Source organism: Montipora foliosa, chromosome 7 (genome assembly GCF_036669935.1).
Source record: "Montipora foliosa isolate CH-2021 chromosome 7, ASM3666993v2, whole genome shotgun sequence".
Classification (NCBI taxonomy): Eukaryota; Metazoa; Cnidaria; class Anthozoa; order Scleractinia; family Acroporidae; genus Montipora; species Montipora foliosa.
Genome location: NC_090875.1, coordinates 31102428 through 31117839, shown reverse-complemented (window position 1 = coordinate 31117839; position 15412 = coordinate 31102428). Strand labels below are relative to the sequence as shown.

At 39.2% G+C, this 15412-nt stretch overlaps 1 protein-coding gene across 3 annotated transcripts; it reads left to right on the top strand.

The window, feature by feature from the left end:
• Nucleotides 1–518: 518 nt before the first annotated feature.
• On the top strand, nucleotides 519–13169 carry LOC138011794 (gamma-aminobutyric acid receptor subunit alpha-6-like). 3 transcript variants are annotated; one of them, XM_068858995.1, is made up of 9 exons: nucleotides 519–690; nucleotides 2724–2792; nucleotides 3594–3667; nucleotides 3968–4041; nucleotides 5503–5723; nucleotides 6387–6469; nucleotides 9158–9286; nucleotides 10519–10868; nucleotides 11155–13169. In XM_068858995.1, exons 2-9 carry the CDS (start codon nucleotides 2752–2754, stop codon nucleotides 11476–11478), a joined length of 1296 nt encoding a protein of 431 aa, XP_068715096.1. In that variant the 5' UTR covers nucleotides 519–690; nucleotides 2724–2751; the 3' UTR covers nucleotides 11479–13169. The 3 variants fall into 3 exon arrangements, with proteins under 3 accessions (XP_068715096.1, XP_068715097.1, XP_068715095.1); XM_068858994.1 differs by having other exon boundaries at nucleotides 685–886; nucleotides 11155–12968; XM_068858996.1 differs by lacking the exon at nucleotides 3594–3667 and having other exon boundaries at nucleotides 635–690; nucleotides 11155–11617.
• Nucleotides 13170–15412: the final 2243 nt, after the last annotated feature.

The following is a 15412-nucleotide window of genomic DNA, read 5'->3' as shown; positions in this document are numbered from 1 at the left end:
TGATTAATGCTTCATTAAAGTTTTTAAATTATTAATATGGAGGTTTCGGTTCCCTTGACAAAATTCTGAGCTTTGTAACAATTGGCGTATATTTAAATAACCATTTACCGAAATGGAGGTGGCTAGTGGTGTTTATCTATTAAATTTTCGTTTCTTGTTGTTTTTGTGTTCATTTCGCACGAGGTCTTGCGCTTTAATGTTTCGCATGGTTCATTCTTGTACTACGCGAAATATTCAACTTCAAAGACCGTCACGGCAGCCCTACGATAGTGGTTATTTTACTTTAACTCAACGTTTATGCAACAAAAGTTGCGTAAGGACTCACCTCCCCAATTAAAAAGGGTCACGACATGGAATTTTTCTATGATATAGAGCGATATAGGATTTTTTTCTAAAGGCACGTTTTCCTTTGCGCCTGTTTGTTCGGCTGTATACTTTTGTGTTCGGTGCATTTGTTTAACAAAGATTAATTTGAATGCCTTTGAGGATTAAATTCATTAAAGGAACGCCTAAATTTGCATTTGAAAGAACATTTGTGTGGATACAATCCAAAGAACCTGTTCCCAAAGGGACATTCAGAATACCAAGCACTTAGACAATTAAAAATGTCAACTCACGTCTTTCTAATCAAACAAGTTTGATTGCTGAGCTTACAAGCGTTGGAAAGAACAAGAGAAATAACCGCCAAAGGTATGCTCCCCAAAATGTACACACTGAAATATATCAAGCAAGTTTTGCACTGTGTCAAATTGCGGCCTTTGCTAATCGAAAGGCTATCGTATACGTAGAATATTATAGTCGGTAGAAGTATTGCGTTGTGTTGCTTGTCTGTTGCCCTTCGCTTTAAAATCGCAGGGAATGTAGTCATGAGGTCTGCGCTTAGTCGGTAAGTTGCCAAATTCGACAAGGAAAGTCGTTCATTATGCTTCAGTACCTATTCGATTACAATAGTTTGATAATTGATTTCGAAATTTCTAGAAAGCCTCAAGGCAATGCACAATTTTCTCAATTTTTTTATCTATTTTAAAGACTTTATGTTTCCCTGCAATGGTAATTTAATCTTTTCGTCTGCCAAGCTTTCCAATCACTTTAATCCAATGATCCAAGAACGAACGAACTCGAGCGAGTTTGTTGGCATGTCCGACTTGATGCTAGTCCCCATTCGCTTTTTGCTCAGTCATCGAGTAATTTAATTACTCACCTTACTCTGATGATAGCGTATATATCATTCAAACATGAGCTATAAGAGATTGAATTAAGGTATACCGTTCTTCGTGTCTTCCAGAATTAACTTTGTGATATATCGCTGCCGATAAGAGTACAGACAACGCTGAACCGCGTTAGATTTGTTAAGTAGCCGATAAGTAATAAGGAATATATTTGGTGTGCTTATACTGAAGCTTGAGACAAATGTATAAAATTGTTGTGGTCCGTCGACAAACATCTGGTTGAAATTCATGTTCGGTTGAAATTCGAATTAACGAGGTTGACTTGACGTGATTTTCCTGCCTATAAGCCACAATGATCAAGCAACAGTTTTCGAAATGGGAGAGAGACAGGTTGCGATCAAAGAAATACTCATTATTTCATGACGAGTAGCAGGCTGAAGCTAAGGAGAAGGGACACATACAGCTGGGACGAGTTAGAGAAAATAGCTGACGATAGAGACAAGTGGCGATCTACGGTTGCAGCTGTATATCTCACTGGGGATGAAAGAGGATTAATTAGTTAGTTAGTTAGTTACGTGCCGCCGTACCCACCTCTCCAGAGGATAATCGTTTTTATCTCGGGGGTGGGGTGGGTAGGGCTAAACGTAGGCTAGAATTAAGAAAACAATTTGAGAGTTAGGAAATTAGGCTGTAGTTTGACGTTTTGCCGTTTTACGTCAACGCCATGTTAAATTTTTCTTTTGTCCTCTCCTCTGTCAGCTCGCTTATTCTGGAGCTCACTGCGCTTGCGCGTGCCATTTGCGTTTGCTTGCCTCACTGGGTCATTCTCGTCACCAGAGTCCCGGATCAACCCAAGGCTCTGGGAAACTCTATGTAGGAGAACACGCTCCGTGGGCTCTTATAGACAAAAATTGGCTATTTGAACCTTACGGCGCCTGCTCACTCCACGTGCTAACATGAATGCACCAATTAGAGACGCTTGTGATTGTTCTCACCCTAAAATCAATAAGAAGACAGTTTGTTTAAGGGTTACCCAGAGCTCTTCTGTTTCTCAGTCAAGAGAAGACCTCTTGGGTCGAGATTGATCAAGGGGTATTTCAGTTACAGTAGATCAATTTTTATCTTTTTAAAATTCAGTCCTAAACAAAAGACATCATCTCGAGGCTCTGGGGAATAAACTCATTCAAATCCCTATATTTATTTTCCAGAGCCTCGGGATGATTCATTTTGTTTAGGACGGAATGTCAATATTTCGAATTTGATCTATCGCCAGACCTAGTGTAAATGACATTTTTTCGGATTTTACCGAGATCGACAAAACCCAGGGACCAAAAAAAGTAGTTTGTGCTAGTGTATGAACAGTATAAATAAAGCTGAGGTTCTTCAATCTTTCTAAAGTGCAAAGCAACTGATGAAAGTGAAGGAACGATGTTTGCTTTGTTGTTACTTGTTCCCTGTCAGAAATTGAACCATCACCCCATGGTATTATTTTTTCATATGGGGGAGTGACTTCATCGATTTGAAAATTAAAAACACTTATCTTGTTGTTTTTAGTGTTGGATTTTTGGCAAGGATTTACAGCATGAAATTTTTACTTCTGCTCATCATAGCTATTTCTAAGAGGTTAGTGGTGTTCTGAATGTTAAATCTTGAGACGAGTCGTCTAAATTCAAGAATTAGAGGACTAAGTTGCGAACTGCAGGGCTCCCTTGTATTTAAGGACAACTGAAAAAATATCACCTTTATCAAACGTACATTCTGCTGGTCGTTTAAGAAACACATTGCAAGCCAAAATGAGACACGTCGCTACCGAAATGGAACATCTTTTGATGCTACTCGCATTGTGTCAGTGATCTCTACCATTTTTAGATCTAAAACGACTGCGTCCCTTTCCAACTTAGATCTTAAACAGCCTCCTCCCAGTTCTCTATTCCAATGTTGACCACACGAGTGAACATGTTGCATCCTATTGAAAAGCCAACATTGTAAGCGGTGGGTTGGGAAAAGAGCGGGACTTGGCAAGGCGAACGGGGTGAGGCTTGATGAGACTGCACGACGGTACGAGTTAAAAACATGGAAGTATCCCAGCAATTTTGACAAGAATTACAGCTTTGTAAAGTACGATCGTCCGGATCAAGACTCTGAAGATGACTTCCGCTCAGGTTGTCGAAACGTCAGTCATCTCAAACAGTCCTTCTCAGGACTACACTCACCCGGACGATCGTACTTTACTTTATGATATGACTCCTGGGTTCAAACCATTTACAAAATTACAGCTTTATTTGTGTTTATATTTGCGTTACGCATTTAGGAAAGGAAATAATGCGTCATCGATTCCATTACGAACCTTACGATTGCTTCCTAGGGTCAGTTCCTCTTTAATTGACTTAAAGAGTAAATATATATATGTGTTTATTTCTGTAGAGTTGATAGCGAGGGCGATGATTTAATAACCAAGTTTTTCTCTGGATATGACAAAGCTCTGAGACCAGATTTTGGTGAGAGATTCTTGAAAGTGTAATTGTTGCATTACCCTCAAAGCCTATTCCAGGCTGTCAGTTGGTGGGGAGCCTGGAGAGAATAGTCCACTCACTTTTTCATCTATTCAGGCTATTTTTGCGCTCGCCCCACCAACCGTGACAGCCTGGAAACAAGACGAACACCATTTCAAATATATTGTCTGTTAGATACAAACGGGATATTAGGGTGCAGGTACATGGTAATTTTTTTAGTTCTAAACAGAAAGCTATGTGCTGGAAATGTGTGGTAATATTTGAAAGTATTTCTTGACGTTTCAGAAAGTGGAAACGCAACAACAGTTATGGCAGATTTGTACGTGGAGTCATTTGGAAACATAGAGGAAGCTAATATGGTATAATGCCGGAGTCCGTGTGTAATTCGTAATTTGCAGATTAAGTACTTGTTGTGAATGGGATTAGGCGGTGTTGGCTATTGAAAAATCGGTGAAACATCGATTATTACGCCCTTTAGAAAATGCGCGAAAACTTAGCAGCGACCTATCTAAAAAAACCTTATAGAGCGACTTTCGTATGACCTGAAAAGTGTTTGCAATTTGTTTCACGGACCAATGTTTGGCACGATTAAAACAAAGCTTCTCCTTATTCCCGACAAGGAAACTCCTAATATGGGCAGTAGACAGTTGGATTGCCCAATCATATTACTGCATTTCAAATGACGTCTAGGCGAAACTTTCCAGAAAGTTCCATGGAGAGATGACGTTGTTTGCATCCGTGTTCGCTAAGCCAATGAAAATTCGCGCTCGTTTCTTTTTGTTCGATAAGCCAATTAAATGCTTGGCGTTTTTGTTTACGTCTAGTTTTCAAGGTCATATGAAAGTCGCTCTATGTTGTCTTGAAATGTTTGTATCTCAAAAGCGAACTCGGTGACCCCTACTAATTAATGCTGCAAAGTGATAGGCAGGCTAAAATGAAACTCTTCGCAAACTTTAAAAAACAATTCCTAGATCGTTCGTACCTTCCTCCATAATAGGGAGCTTAAGCAACGACAACGGCGACGGCGACGAGAACGTCACAAATTTGCATATTTAGTGGGTAAAAACAATAGCTTTGCACGTCCTGCACGTGCGTTTTTCACTTTTGTCCATTTCGTTGCCGTCGTCAGCAAAACAACAACGTGAAATAGCCAAGTTTTTGGTGTTATGAAGAACGTCAGCACTTGAGGATAAATTTTCATTTTCTCTCCTAAAATGAAGTGCCGTTTCGACTGGTGTCATCTTTGAGGATTTACCACACCCTTGTCATATTAAAAACGTTGAAATAGTCACGAAGCGATTAAAATAACGCAAATTTATATTTTGAGATGACGTTCTCGTTGCCGTCGCCGTTGTCGTTGCTTAAGCTCCCTAATGAAATGTAAGGTGGCTCTGATCCGCTCTAGAGAGTTTTTTTAACATTGCAAATAATTTTATAGTAGTCTGCTGAACAATTTCTAGCAGCAAAAAAGGAGGGTCTTAGCGTTCGTTTTTCAGATATAAGCGTTTTCATACTGAATATAGGGTGCTTTTAGAAGGCTCTCCTGTTGCTATGGTGATTTATTACGCCACAATAATGAGTAAAGCAACAGTTGAGGTACGTTACGTCTTGTTAAGCAAAAATTGATGTTTCATATGGAAGTACACACACTGCCTTCATTTGAAAATTTGTGAGCTACCTTAAATAATGATTATAATAAATATCCGAGGGAATATTTCAAATTTTATAGCAACTCCTTCATTGTTAGTGTACAAACAAATGTGCCTATTTAATTTACTGCTTGTTTTATTTTAAACAAATTTTTGTTCTTTGATATACAGGAATTTAAGATTTACACCTATTTTTACCAGCGTTGGAAAGACGAAAGGCTAGCTGGCAAACTTAACTACACTCTTACCATAAACGGAGGTGATATTGACAACATATGGGTTCCAGACCCCTATTGTTACAATGCACGTGAATCAAATATGATGCTGCCTCATGAAGAAACACATAGCAGTATCAGCATTCAGCCTTCAGGAGATATCTTCTTCAGCAAAGGGTATGTAGTGTTTGATGAAATTAAGCTTAGAAGTAAGCAATAATTTGAATTGGTTTAAGCCGTATCAGCAAAAAGTGCACTTACTGCGTTCGCAATTTACTCATCTAAGAAACAAATATGAATCCTGCCTATTAATTACTATTAATGAGTATTTAATCAATTAATTTTAATTAGAGCGGTTTTCAATTGAGTGTCGTAAAACAAATACCACAGCAATTACTTCGACCAATCACAGCAGGTGCAAACAGCGCATTGAACCAATCCAAATGCGTAGCAATTCAATGTCACTTTCTCAAGGCGCGGGAAAAATCGCACGTACAAGTCGAGTTTGTGTTTTTGGATTTCCTTCTCACTGGTCGATAAACCGGGGCAAGATTTTTAAACCAGTCACCAAGTGTAGCAATTGCAATCGCGTAATTATTTTCGACAGTCATTTGAAAACTATGAGGAGGAACTTTCTCCTCAGTCATTTTAAAACCCCGAGTTTAGGTTTGGCTGGTTCGAACTTATTGCTTCCAATACATGATAACTCACAAACAAACTGAATCGGAGGCGACAAACCAACTTTACTGGCAGTTAGCTTCCCAAACACTTGACAGTGACAGTAGATTAGTATCTAATTTTTATTTCTGAATCGGTTGTCTCTGTTGGTGTTGTATGTAGAGTGACACTTCTTGCCTCGTGCAACATGGATCTGAGGACCTTTCCACATGACTCTCAGAAATGTCATCTTAAATTTGGAAGTTGTAAGTACCCACGGACTTGTTGACTTGACTTGAAGCTCGTTGAAGGTCGCTTCTTCACATAGGTCATTAAAGAGGGTTATTCTGGTCTGGGAAGTTCCATCCATGTTTAGAAACCCCTTTCTCCCTCCCCCCCTCCCTCCTCTTCCCCGCCCCGATGATGTCCGTCAGAATACTATTGGTTGGAATTAAAGGCATCGAGTCGGACAAAATGTCCAAGGAATGAAGGGGGTAGTTTCTAAAGAAACTGTGGTGCTGTGTCGGTGGGGAAGTAGTATACAAAAATTGGGTTTTATCAACGACGTTGATGATGTAAATTGGCCACCGTACAGAGATTCTAAGGAGGCGCGATGGCCTCATGGTTAGTGTGCTCGACTCCGGAGCGAGTGGTCCGGGTTCGGGTCCTGGCCGGGGACATTGTGTTGTGTTCTTGGGCAAGACACTTTACTCCCACGGTGCCTCTCTTCACCCAGGTGTATAAATGGGTACCGGCGTAATGCTGGGGGTAACCCTGCGATGGACTAGCATCCCATCCAGGGAGGAGTTAAAAATACTCCTAGTCGCTTAATGCTACGGAAACCGGGTATAAGCACCGGCGTGTTCGGTCATTGGCTCGGAAAGCGCTTACCACAGAGATTCTAAAAGCTGACGTTTCGAGCGTTAGCCCTTCGTCAGAGCGAGTCGAGGAATTGTGGGTTATGTGTAGTAACATTGCAGCGTGAGAAATATGAATACATTAGTTAAATGAAAAGCGTTCGTTAATTAATACCGTGAGGATTAACGGTGCCGATTTCGAAGAAAAATTTTTGTTCTAGATTCTTGCGGCTTTCCATCGTACCTAGATGTTGGGAAATGCCGCAGATAGCCATGTGTTTTTTGGAGTGGTTAGGGAGATTAAAATGACGAGCGACTGACTTAGATGTATCGTTGTCATTCTTCTCAACATCACAAAGGTGTTCGCAGAATCGGTCGCCTAGTCGTCTACCAGTCTCGCCAATGTATAGCCTCAAGAATCTTGAACAAAAATTCATCTTCCAAATTGGCACCCTTAATCCTCACGGTATTAACGAACGCTTGTCATTTAACTAATGTATTCCTATTTTTCACGTTGCCATGTTACCACCAATAGCGTAGCTCCTACTCTACTATAAAAAATCTACTCTACTATAAAAAAACTACACATAACCCACAATTCTTCGCTTCGCTCTGACGAAGGGCTAACGCTCGAAGGGTCAGCTTTTAGAATCTCTGTACGGTGGCCAATGCACCTTATCAATTCCGTTGATAAAACCAATTTTTTGTAAAATGTCCAAGGGCCTGGAAAGATTTTTCCATGGGAATCTTACTCATCCATATCCCGGGATCGGATCATAAATGGCGTTTCCCTTTGACAACTCTGCAGGGAATCAGGACAATGGCACAATGTCTCTTTTCTTGAACATTTTTAAGCTGGTCAGATCCGGCTTGGTCGAGTTCATAATTCCAGCAGTTTATCCGATTTCTCAATTCATCCCTTTCGTCCCCACCAAAATATTTGCGCCTGTCCTGTAGGCTCAAGTTAAGTAGATTGTTTTAATCCAATAACTTAGCTTATTCAGCCAAATGCGTAAGTGCAAAGTCTCACGCCAATGAATCGCATTGGGCCATTTTGTTAAGCCTGAGCAGCAGGGCACCTGCCAGCATTGAGTAAGAATGATTTGAAAATAACTGATTAGTCTCCGAGACTGAAAACTGAAGCCTACCATCTGAAATAGCAGTCGTGAAATAGTAGGACAGAGAGAATAGACAATATTGCAGTATAGAGATCAATTTGAGGACGGTGCCTACTAATTCAAGGTATTTTTGGCCCGTTTTATGATTATGCAGGAATGCAGATCTTAACAAGTGTTATTGAAGTTTCAAAATGAAAATTGGAAAACTGGGGGTAACCACGCATTTCTCAAAGATAATTGATGAATAATATTTGTAACAAGCTTCAAAATACAAACAATATATGGCTTTCTTTCTCAAAGCGAAGCTTAATTATCTCTCAAAAATGTATGATTACCCCTAATTTTCTTTTTGGATAGCAAGAGTACTTACAAAGATCTACTTTCTCCACATAGTTTTAAACCGCGCAAAAATATCACTGTCTTGGTAAGCATCACCGATAGGAAAACCAGGTATCTCGAGATGCGCAGAACGTATGCGCAATAAATATGGTAATGACTCAATCTTTTAAATATCTCAATCAGGAGGGCTGTCAGGTTCCCTAATTAAGGGCAATTTCCTTGCGTCAGAATTGGCCTGCCAGACACGTCAGTTTGCAAAGAAAATGTAACAATTTGATGGAACGCTTGCATGTTAGTCCCTCGCATTCTTCTGGAGGAGTATATGTCACTTTTGAAGTGTGTTAATTTGAAGGTGTTGTAGAGTTAGTCCTTCCAAATGCCTGATGTGGCAGGTCAGTTCTGTCAAATGGAAAGCTTCATAAGTTTAAATAGGTTTAAGACAATAATTCTCACTTAGATGTTACTTCTGGTCACCGGCTTAATTTTCTACTCCAGAAACTTCATTTTCGTCCCATGACTTTGCCTGTTTGTTACGTTTCGTAATTCGCTTTCCTATTGAAAGGGGAAACCTCCTCAGCAACAACTCACAAGTTTATGTTTTATTGTTTTTTTTTTTCATTATTTTGAATTGTGTACACAGATAGCTACTCTACAAATGATATAATATTTGACTGGAACGCGACAAGTATCAGTGTAGGAGCAAAAGAATTAGCTCAATTTGAATACAAAGGAGCGGCGTTATCTTCTAATTTTGACCATTTTTCAACAGGTGAGCATATATGCCTCCTTGACAACGAACGGTGTGTTTTCTAATAATAGAGAGGGTAGTGTCCTTAAGGAGATAGTACGACAAAAATTAAAAAAAAACAGTTGCTTTTTTCCTTCAGATTTTGAAAGTGTGTTTTCATAACACCTGACTGGCAAAGCTTTGATTTTTATCGAAAGGCTGTTCACTTTCAGGAGACTTTTTTTTTTTTTTTTTTTTTTTTTTTTTGTAATGCAAGGGCCAGCTGAACGAAATAGAAGTGGTCGGGGGATCTTGGGAGATCTAAGTAGCAAATAATTTGTAGACTAAAAACAAAATAATAATACAAGGCTGGTTGTACAGCTGTGAGGATATATATATATATCTACATAAAACTTTTTTTTTTATTTTTTAACAAATATATATATATATCCTTACAGCCGCACAACCAATCTTGTATTACTATTTTACTTTGAGGTGTAAGTGTTGGATTTCACCATCCGCGATTATTCACATTAAAAATTGACCGATTGGACCTCAGAGGATTGGATCTAGGGAATAGTGACAGCACTTACTCACTAGCTTGAAATTTCAGTTGGTAAACACAGCTTTTTATTTATGCAAAGCACGAGCTTAAAAGTCTAAAAGCCCGAAACTCTCGTGCTGCATATAAATTCAGCCACGTACACATGCTTTGCATTCTTAAAATAGAGTTTTTGACGTCATTTTATCCTCGATCCAGCTCTCTCAAAATGTTGAAGTTAGTAATGGCCGACCATTAAATAGAAAAATTCCAGCTGAAATATGCAGGTGTCTTTTTTAGATCAAGGCTTAAAACTTGGGTCCGTCTGTTACTAGTTAAAACTCTTTTGAAAACCAAAGAAAAAGGACAATTGATTTTTCGGTCATAGCAGCACTTAAATTTTTCATGTTAGCAGCTGATTAACATAAAGTGAAGGGAACTGTATCCACAAGACGGTTGATTTTAAAAAAAACGCGTCAAAAGGTAAGAATAAAAATATCTCTATTTTTTGAAGACGAAGTATATGTGGCCCTTTTCAATGAATGACTCTTTTTGTGGTATATATACGGGCTTTCCAGGATATAAATTTTAAGATGCTTGATTTCCATGCTCACCAGATCCTTGTTTAAATGACCACACATATTCCAAGGTCTTGAATGTTGTCCAAAATTTGATCACACACAAAAAATAAAATAGTAAAATAATAATTTACCATACGGACATTGTGTTACAGGCAGCTATTCAACCATAACTGTCACATTCTCGTTCAAGCGTCGCATTGGATATTTCCTGATCCAAGTCTACTTTCCAGACATATTTGTGGTCTTGCTTAGCTGGATCGTTTTCTGGATGGAAATAGATGACATTGGCAACAGAATGGCTCTTGGTATAACCTGTATCTTGACCATTATGTTTCTTCTTGGATCCCTGAATGGCAACCTGCCTAGAGTCAGCTATCCAAAGGCACTGGACTGGTATATCCTTACATCCTTCGCGTTTGTCTTCGTGGCATTGATTGAGGCTATCGTCGTGTACGTTATGAACTCGAGTGCCATAAGTGATAAGGAGAAAATCAAATGCAAGGTTTGTAATTTAAAATACATTTGTTAATTGGTGATGGTGCGTGTAAAATGAGAATGAATCTCAACCTATAGCTATAGCAAGCATGTGTTTGTTGTCACATGGCCGAGCTTGTGAGACACGTTCTTTTACTTCATCCTGTTCATCGTTGATATTACAATCTGCCTTTCGCTCTTTGCACTAGAATTCTTCGAACTCAAAGCAGTTTGCAATTCCCTTTCCTTTTAGAGGAGAAAGGGACTTTCCAAACCTCGAGTTTGAAGATTGAAAAGATTCTGCTTTGTTGTAGGTTAATGGAACTCCTCTACCCAAGAAAATTACGAGGACCATTAAATCCATGATTGTCTCAAAGAAAAATGGCCAATCGTATGTTGAAGAACACAATATGAACGGTGAAGCCAACAGAGCGGGTGATAATGACCTGGAAATGGTTTCGCGGCGGAAGACATCTTCCAAGAGTGTGATGGATGATGCATCTGTCACTGAGTTATTTGGAACAAGCAAAAAAGAGGCTTTCGCTTGTTACATTGACAAAGCATCGCGGTTGCTGTTTCCTTTACTGTTTGTCCTTTTCAATGTTGTTTACTGGGTTTATTTTCCACTGGCTAGTTAGGACTTATTAGCTATATTTTACTAAGAGGCCTAGGGAAGGGAACGATACTTGACGACTGCAAGGAACTAAATGGAAAAGCAACAAAAAGTAATGAAACGACAAAAAGCGAGAAACATGATCAGAAGAGTCGCGACACTACCTATGCCTTTTCAAATAGCGCTGAAAAACAGCAGTGTTTATTTTCGATAGAGATGAGAGAGATTTTACTCCATCCAAAGAATTGAGTCAGTACTATGACTTATGCAAATTTTCTTCAAGAAGTCATATGCTCGTGTTAAAATGAAAATCATCTATTAACCTAGACAGAAGCTCAGAATCTTGAAGCGGTTAACTCTGGTTCAGAGCTGGTTTTTTTCTCTTTTTTGGATGAAACGTAGCTAGCGAATTTTCTGCGCGCGCAGCTTTGATCTTATTTTTGTCCATATTTTGGCATAGAATTGATGTCCTGAAATCCTCAACTTTGTTCCAAAAAAAGGGTAGAGTTGCAAGTTACATGCTACAAGATCGTGTGATTCTGACCTAGAGCATTGACGTCTTTACAAAAATGTTGGAACAGCCCTTTTCGACGATTACAGATCCAAATGCGTTTTTAATCATTCTTTCTTACTTGGATTTTTCTACCCGCCTTGGAACAAGAAACAATTGGCAAAAACTACCTGACAATAGAGGTCACTCAAACCAATCTGTTATTGGTATTAAATTTCGCTCCCACGCAAATGGCTTATAAGGAACCTTAAGATCTACGAAGGCGACGTCGACGGAAATGTCACCTCAAAATATAACGTTGCTTTGTCATAAGTCTTTCCGATTATTCCATCTCGTTCACTTAGTACAATATTAATGTGGGTGGAGTATCCGAAAAATAAATTGGTACGATAGGTTTCAGAGAGAAATAACTCTTTTCAAGGTTTTTTTTATTTGCATTACAATGTAATCTAGCATGTATGTGTGGCAATTTCGGGCTATTTTGTAGTCTTAACCCGAAATAGACCTTTTCGGCTTGTACATTTTGTTTTCCCACTACAGATCATGTGATAATACTCAGGAGGTTTGGTCTTTTGTTTTGCTCATTAAAATGAGGGCATGCAAGTCGAATAAGCATGCACGCACTCTTTTTAATGAACAAAACAATGGACCAAGCCTCCTGAGTTTTATCACATGATCTGTATTGGGAAAACAAAATGTACAAGCCGAAAAGGTCTATTGCGTTGCATCCACGTTAGATTGCATTGTAATGCAAATGAGAAAAACTAACCGTGATAAGCAGCCTTGATAAGTCGCTTATTATCTTGCAGGGGAAACATATCGTGCTTCAAATTGGGGTTAATTAGGAATTAACATAGGCGGCATTCAGCCGCAGTCGAGATTCAAATGTTTTAGTTTTTAAACCTGTGGAAACCCCAACATAATGACGCAGTTTGTTTGCTCAATATTATTTAACTACATTGTCTTCGCCAGTAAGATGTAAAGAATGGAGATGGCTTGCAATTTGAAAAAAAAAAAAGAGCATATTCTTTTTTGTCAGTTCTCTGACTCTGTTTTTGAAGTTGGAGATGGTCAAGAGATAACTATGGACAACCTCTCCTCAAATATTTACCCATCGCGCCTTTTAGATCTTCTTGTAATCTTAGAAATATTTTCTAGGCATGTAGACCAATGAGTATGATTATACTTGTGTAGTTTTTGCCGTCCAGAAAGCAACCGATTCCCGTTTGCATAGCTTAGTTATGGCCCAGTTTCAAACAACTGGGGCATAAATGTTTTGTTGAGATTCCCCTGTTAGTTTCGCATGCCATGTCTTCCGCCGAAACGATCACGACTAAAACACCACACGAGTACATACGGGTAACATACGAGTAACATACGGAACATACGGATACATACGAATACATACGACTAACATACGACTACATACGACTAACATACGAGTAACATACATATACATACGACTAACACACGGATACATACGACTAACATACGGATACATACCAATACATACGAGTAGTACGAGTGTTTTTCTCATAAACTAAGCTCTAATTATAAGCCTTGCAAGCATTTTTGCACGTCAGCAAACACGTTCCCGGTTCAGTTTGAGGGGGAAGGGGGGGATGTTGGTCGAACCCCCCCCCCCCCCCAAGGCTTTCGTTAAATTTATTCACAGTAAAACAATATATTTTGCTGACGTCGCTGACGTCGTATGACGTCATCAGAACCGCCGTCTTGATTTCACTATTTCACCTTAGTTGCATACATGCCAACTCTCCCGGATACGGAACGAATCTCCCGGTCTCCCGTACGGGTCATTAAATCTCCCGGATAAAAATGACTCTGAACCTTTCACAGACGTTTCTCCATTCTAGACTCAAATTGCATCCCCAAGTTTAAAAAAGATCGATTTTTTCAAACTCGTTTCATTGTTTCTTAATGCATTTCTTCATCTCTGAGTTTCAAACACACGTTAATAGAACTAAACAAAATCACTTCCTTTAGCTATCATAGCCATATAGCTATCATAACCGATTGTTTGATTGGATCTCCGATTCACCAATAAAAATTCTTGAGATAAGTACCCTGTTTTCCCGCAAATTCACAATGGTGGCAGAATATTCTTGTATTCTGAAGGAGCTGCTGGGGGATGGGTGGGTGCGTTTAGGGCGGGGGGAGAGGAGGGGAGGGGGAGTGGGTAGGTTGATCGAGGGGGGAGGGGTGGAGAGACCGGATGGAAAAAATCTCCAGATTTTAGATCTCCATAGGTTGGCATCTCTGTAGTTGCCCTTTTTAATGGCAAAAAAGCAGTGCGAAATCAAGCCAGAAAGCTTAAATGTAACCATGTACATGTAAAAATGTATCGATTTTGAAACTTCGTGTTGAGAAACTAGACGAATTATGTTTAAAATGTCAAATTTTGGGAACAGTTGACACATTAAAAAATCCGCAAGCAATAAACGAACAGCTGCTTAAAGTTTCAGCAACAGAGTAAATCTCCTTTCCAAAATGTGCAAAATCTGAGGGGGGTGGCATCCACACACTCACTCACACACACTTCATATCAGAGGTCCAAGGGCTATGTATTTTAAGCATCGAGATATCAGGAATTACAAAGCTATTAAAGCTGTCAAAAGCTCTTAACAATTCAAGAAATATTGAAACGTGGTTGACAGGCTAAACACGACTCCCGCTGTTTCGTGATGTAATAGGTCTTTGACCTTTAGAGTTTAGCTCTAACAAGTATGTCTTTTCGAGATTTTCCTCTCCTGTAGGAGATGAGAGGTGGTTCTCTGTATATTTCTCTCAGCATTGGTTGGTTTTCGATTAAATGCCACTTGCAGGGGCGGATCCAGCATTTTTTGAAAGTGGGGGCCGAACAAGAATACTAATCAACGCGCGTTAGCGCGCTACTTTCTAGGGGGGTCTGGGGGGAAGCTCCCCCCCCCCCAGAAAATTTTGAAAATTTGGGTACTCTTACATGCACTCTGGTGCAATCTGGAACGTAATGTAACAGGATTCCATATTGAATAAAATTATAAGTTATAATTGGTTATAATGATGCATGGTTTTTGACTCTTCGCTTCAAAGTCACAAAATATATATAATTATATATATAGACATTAAGATTTTACGTTGTTACAGTCTCTGTAAGATAGGTTGACTGTAGACAAGTATTTCGCATCTAGTCTTCTTCCTCATTTCGAAAGGATAATATTAGCGCCTGTAAGTTGAAAGTTTATTAGCACAACTTTGGTCATACTATTAGCGAAAAATCACGCTTTAGCTAAAAAAATCAAAAGCTCCAACAGACTGCTTACAAAATGATAAAATTATTGTATCTTTTGACAAAAAAAAAATCTCCGACGACCTGAAAGGGCCCCCCCTCCCCCCCATCCTAAATCAGCCCCTGATTTGCTCATTAAAATAATTTTAAGGTTAGGCACTG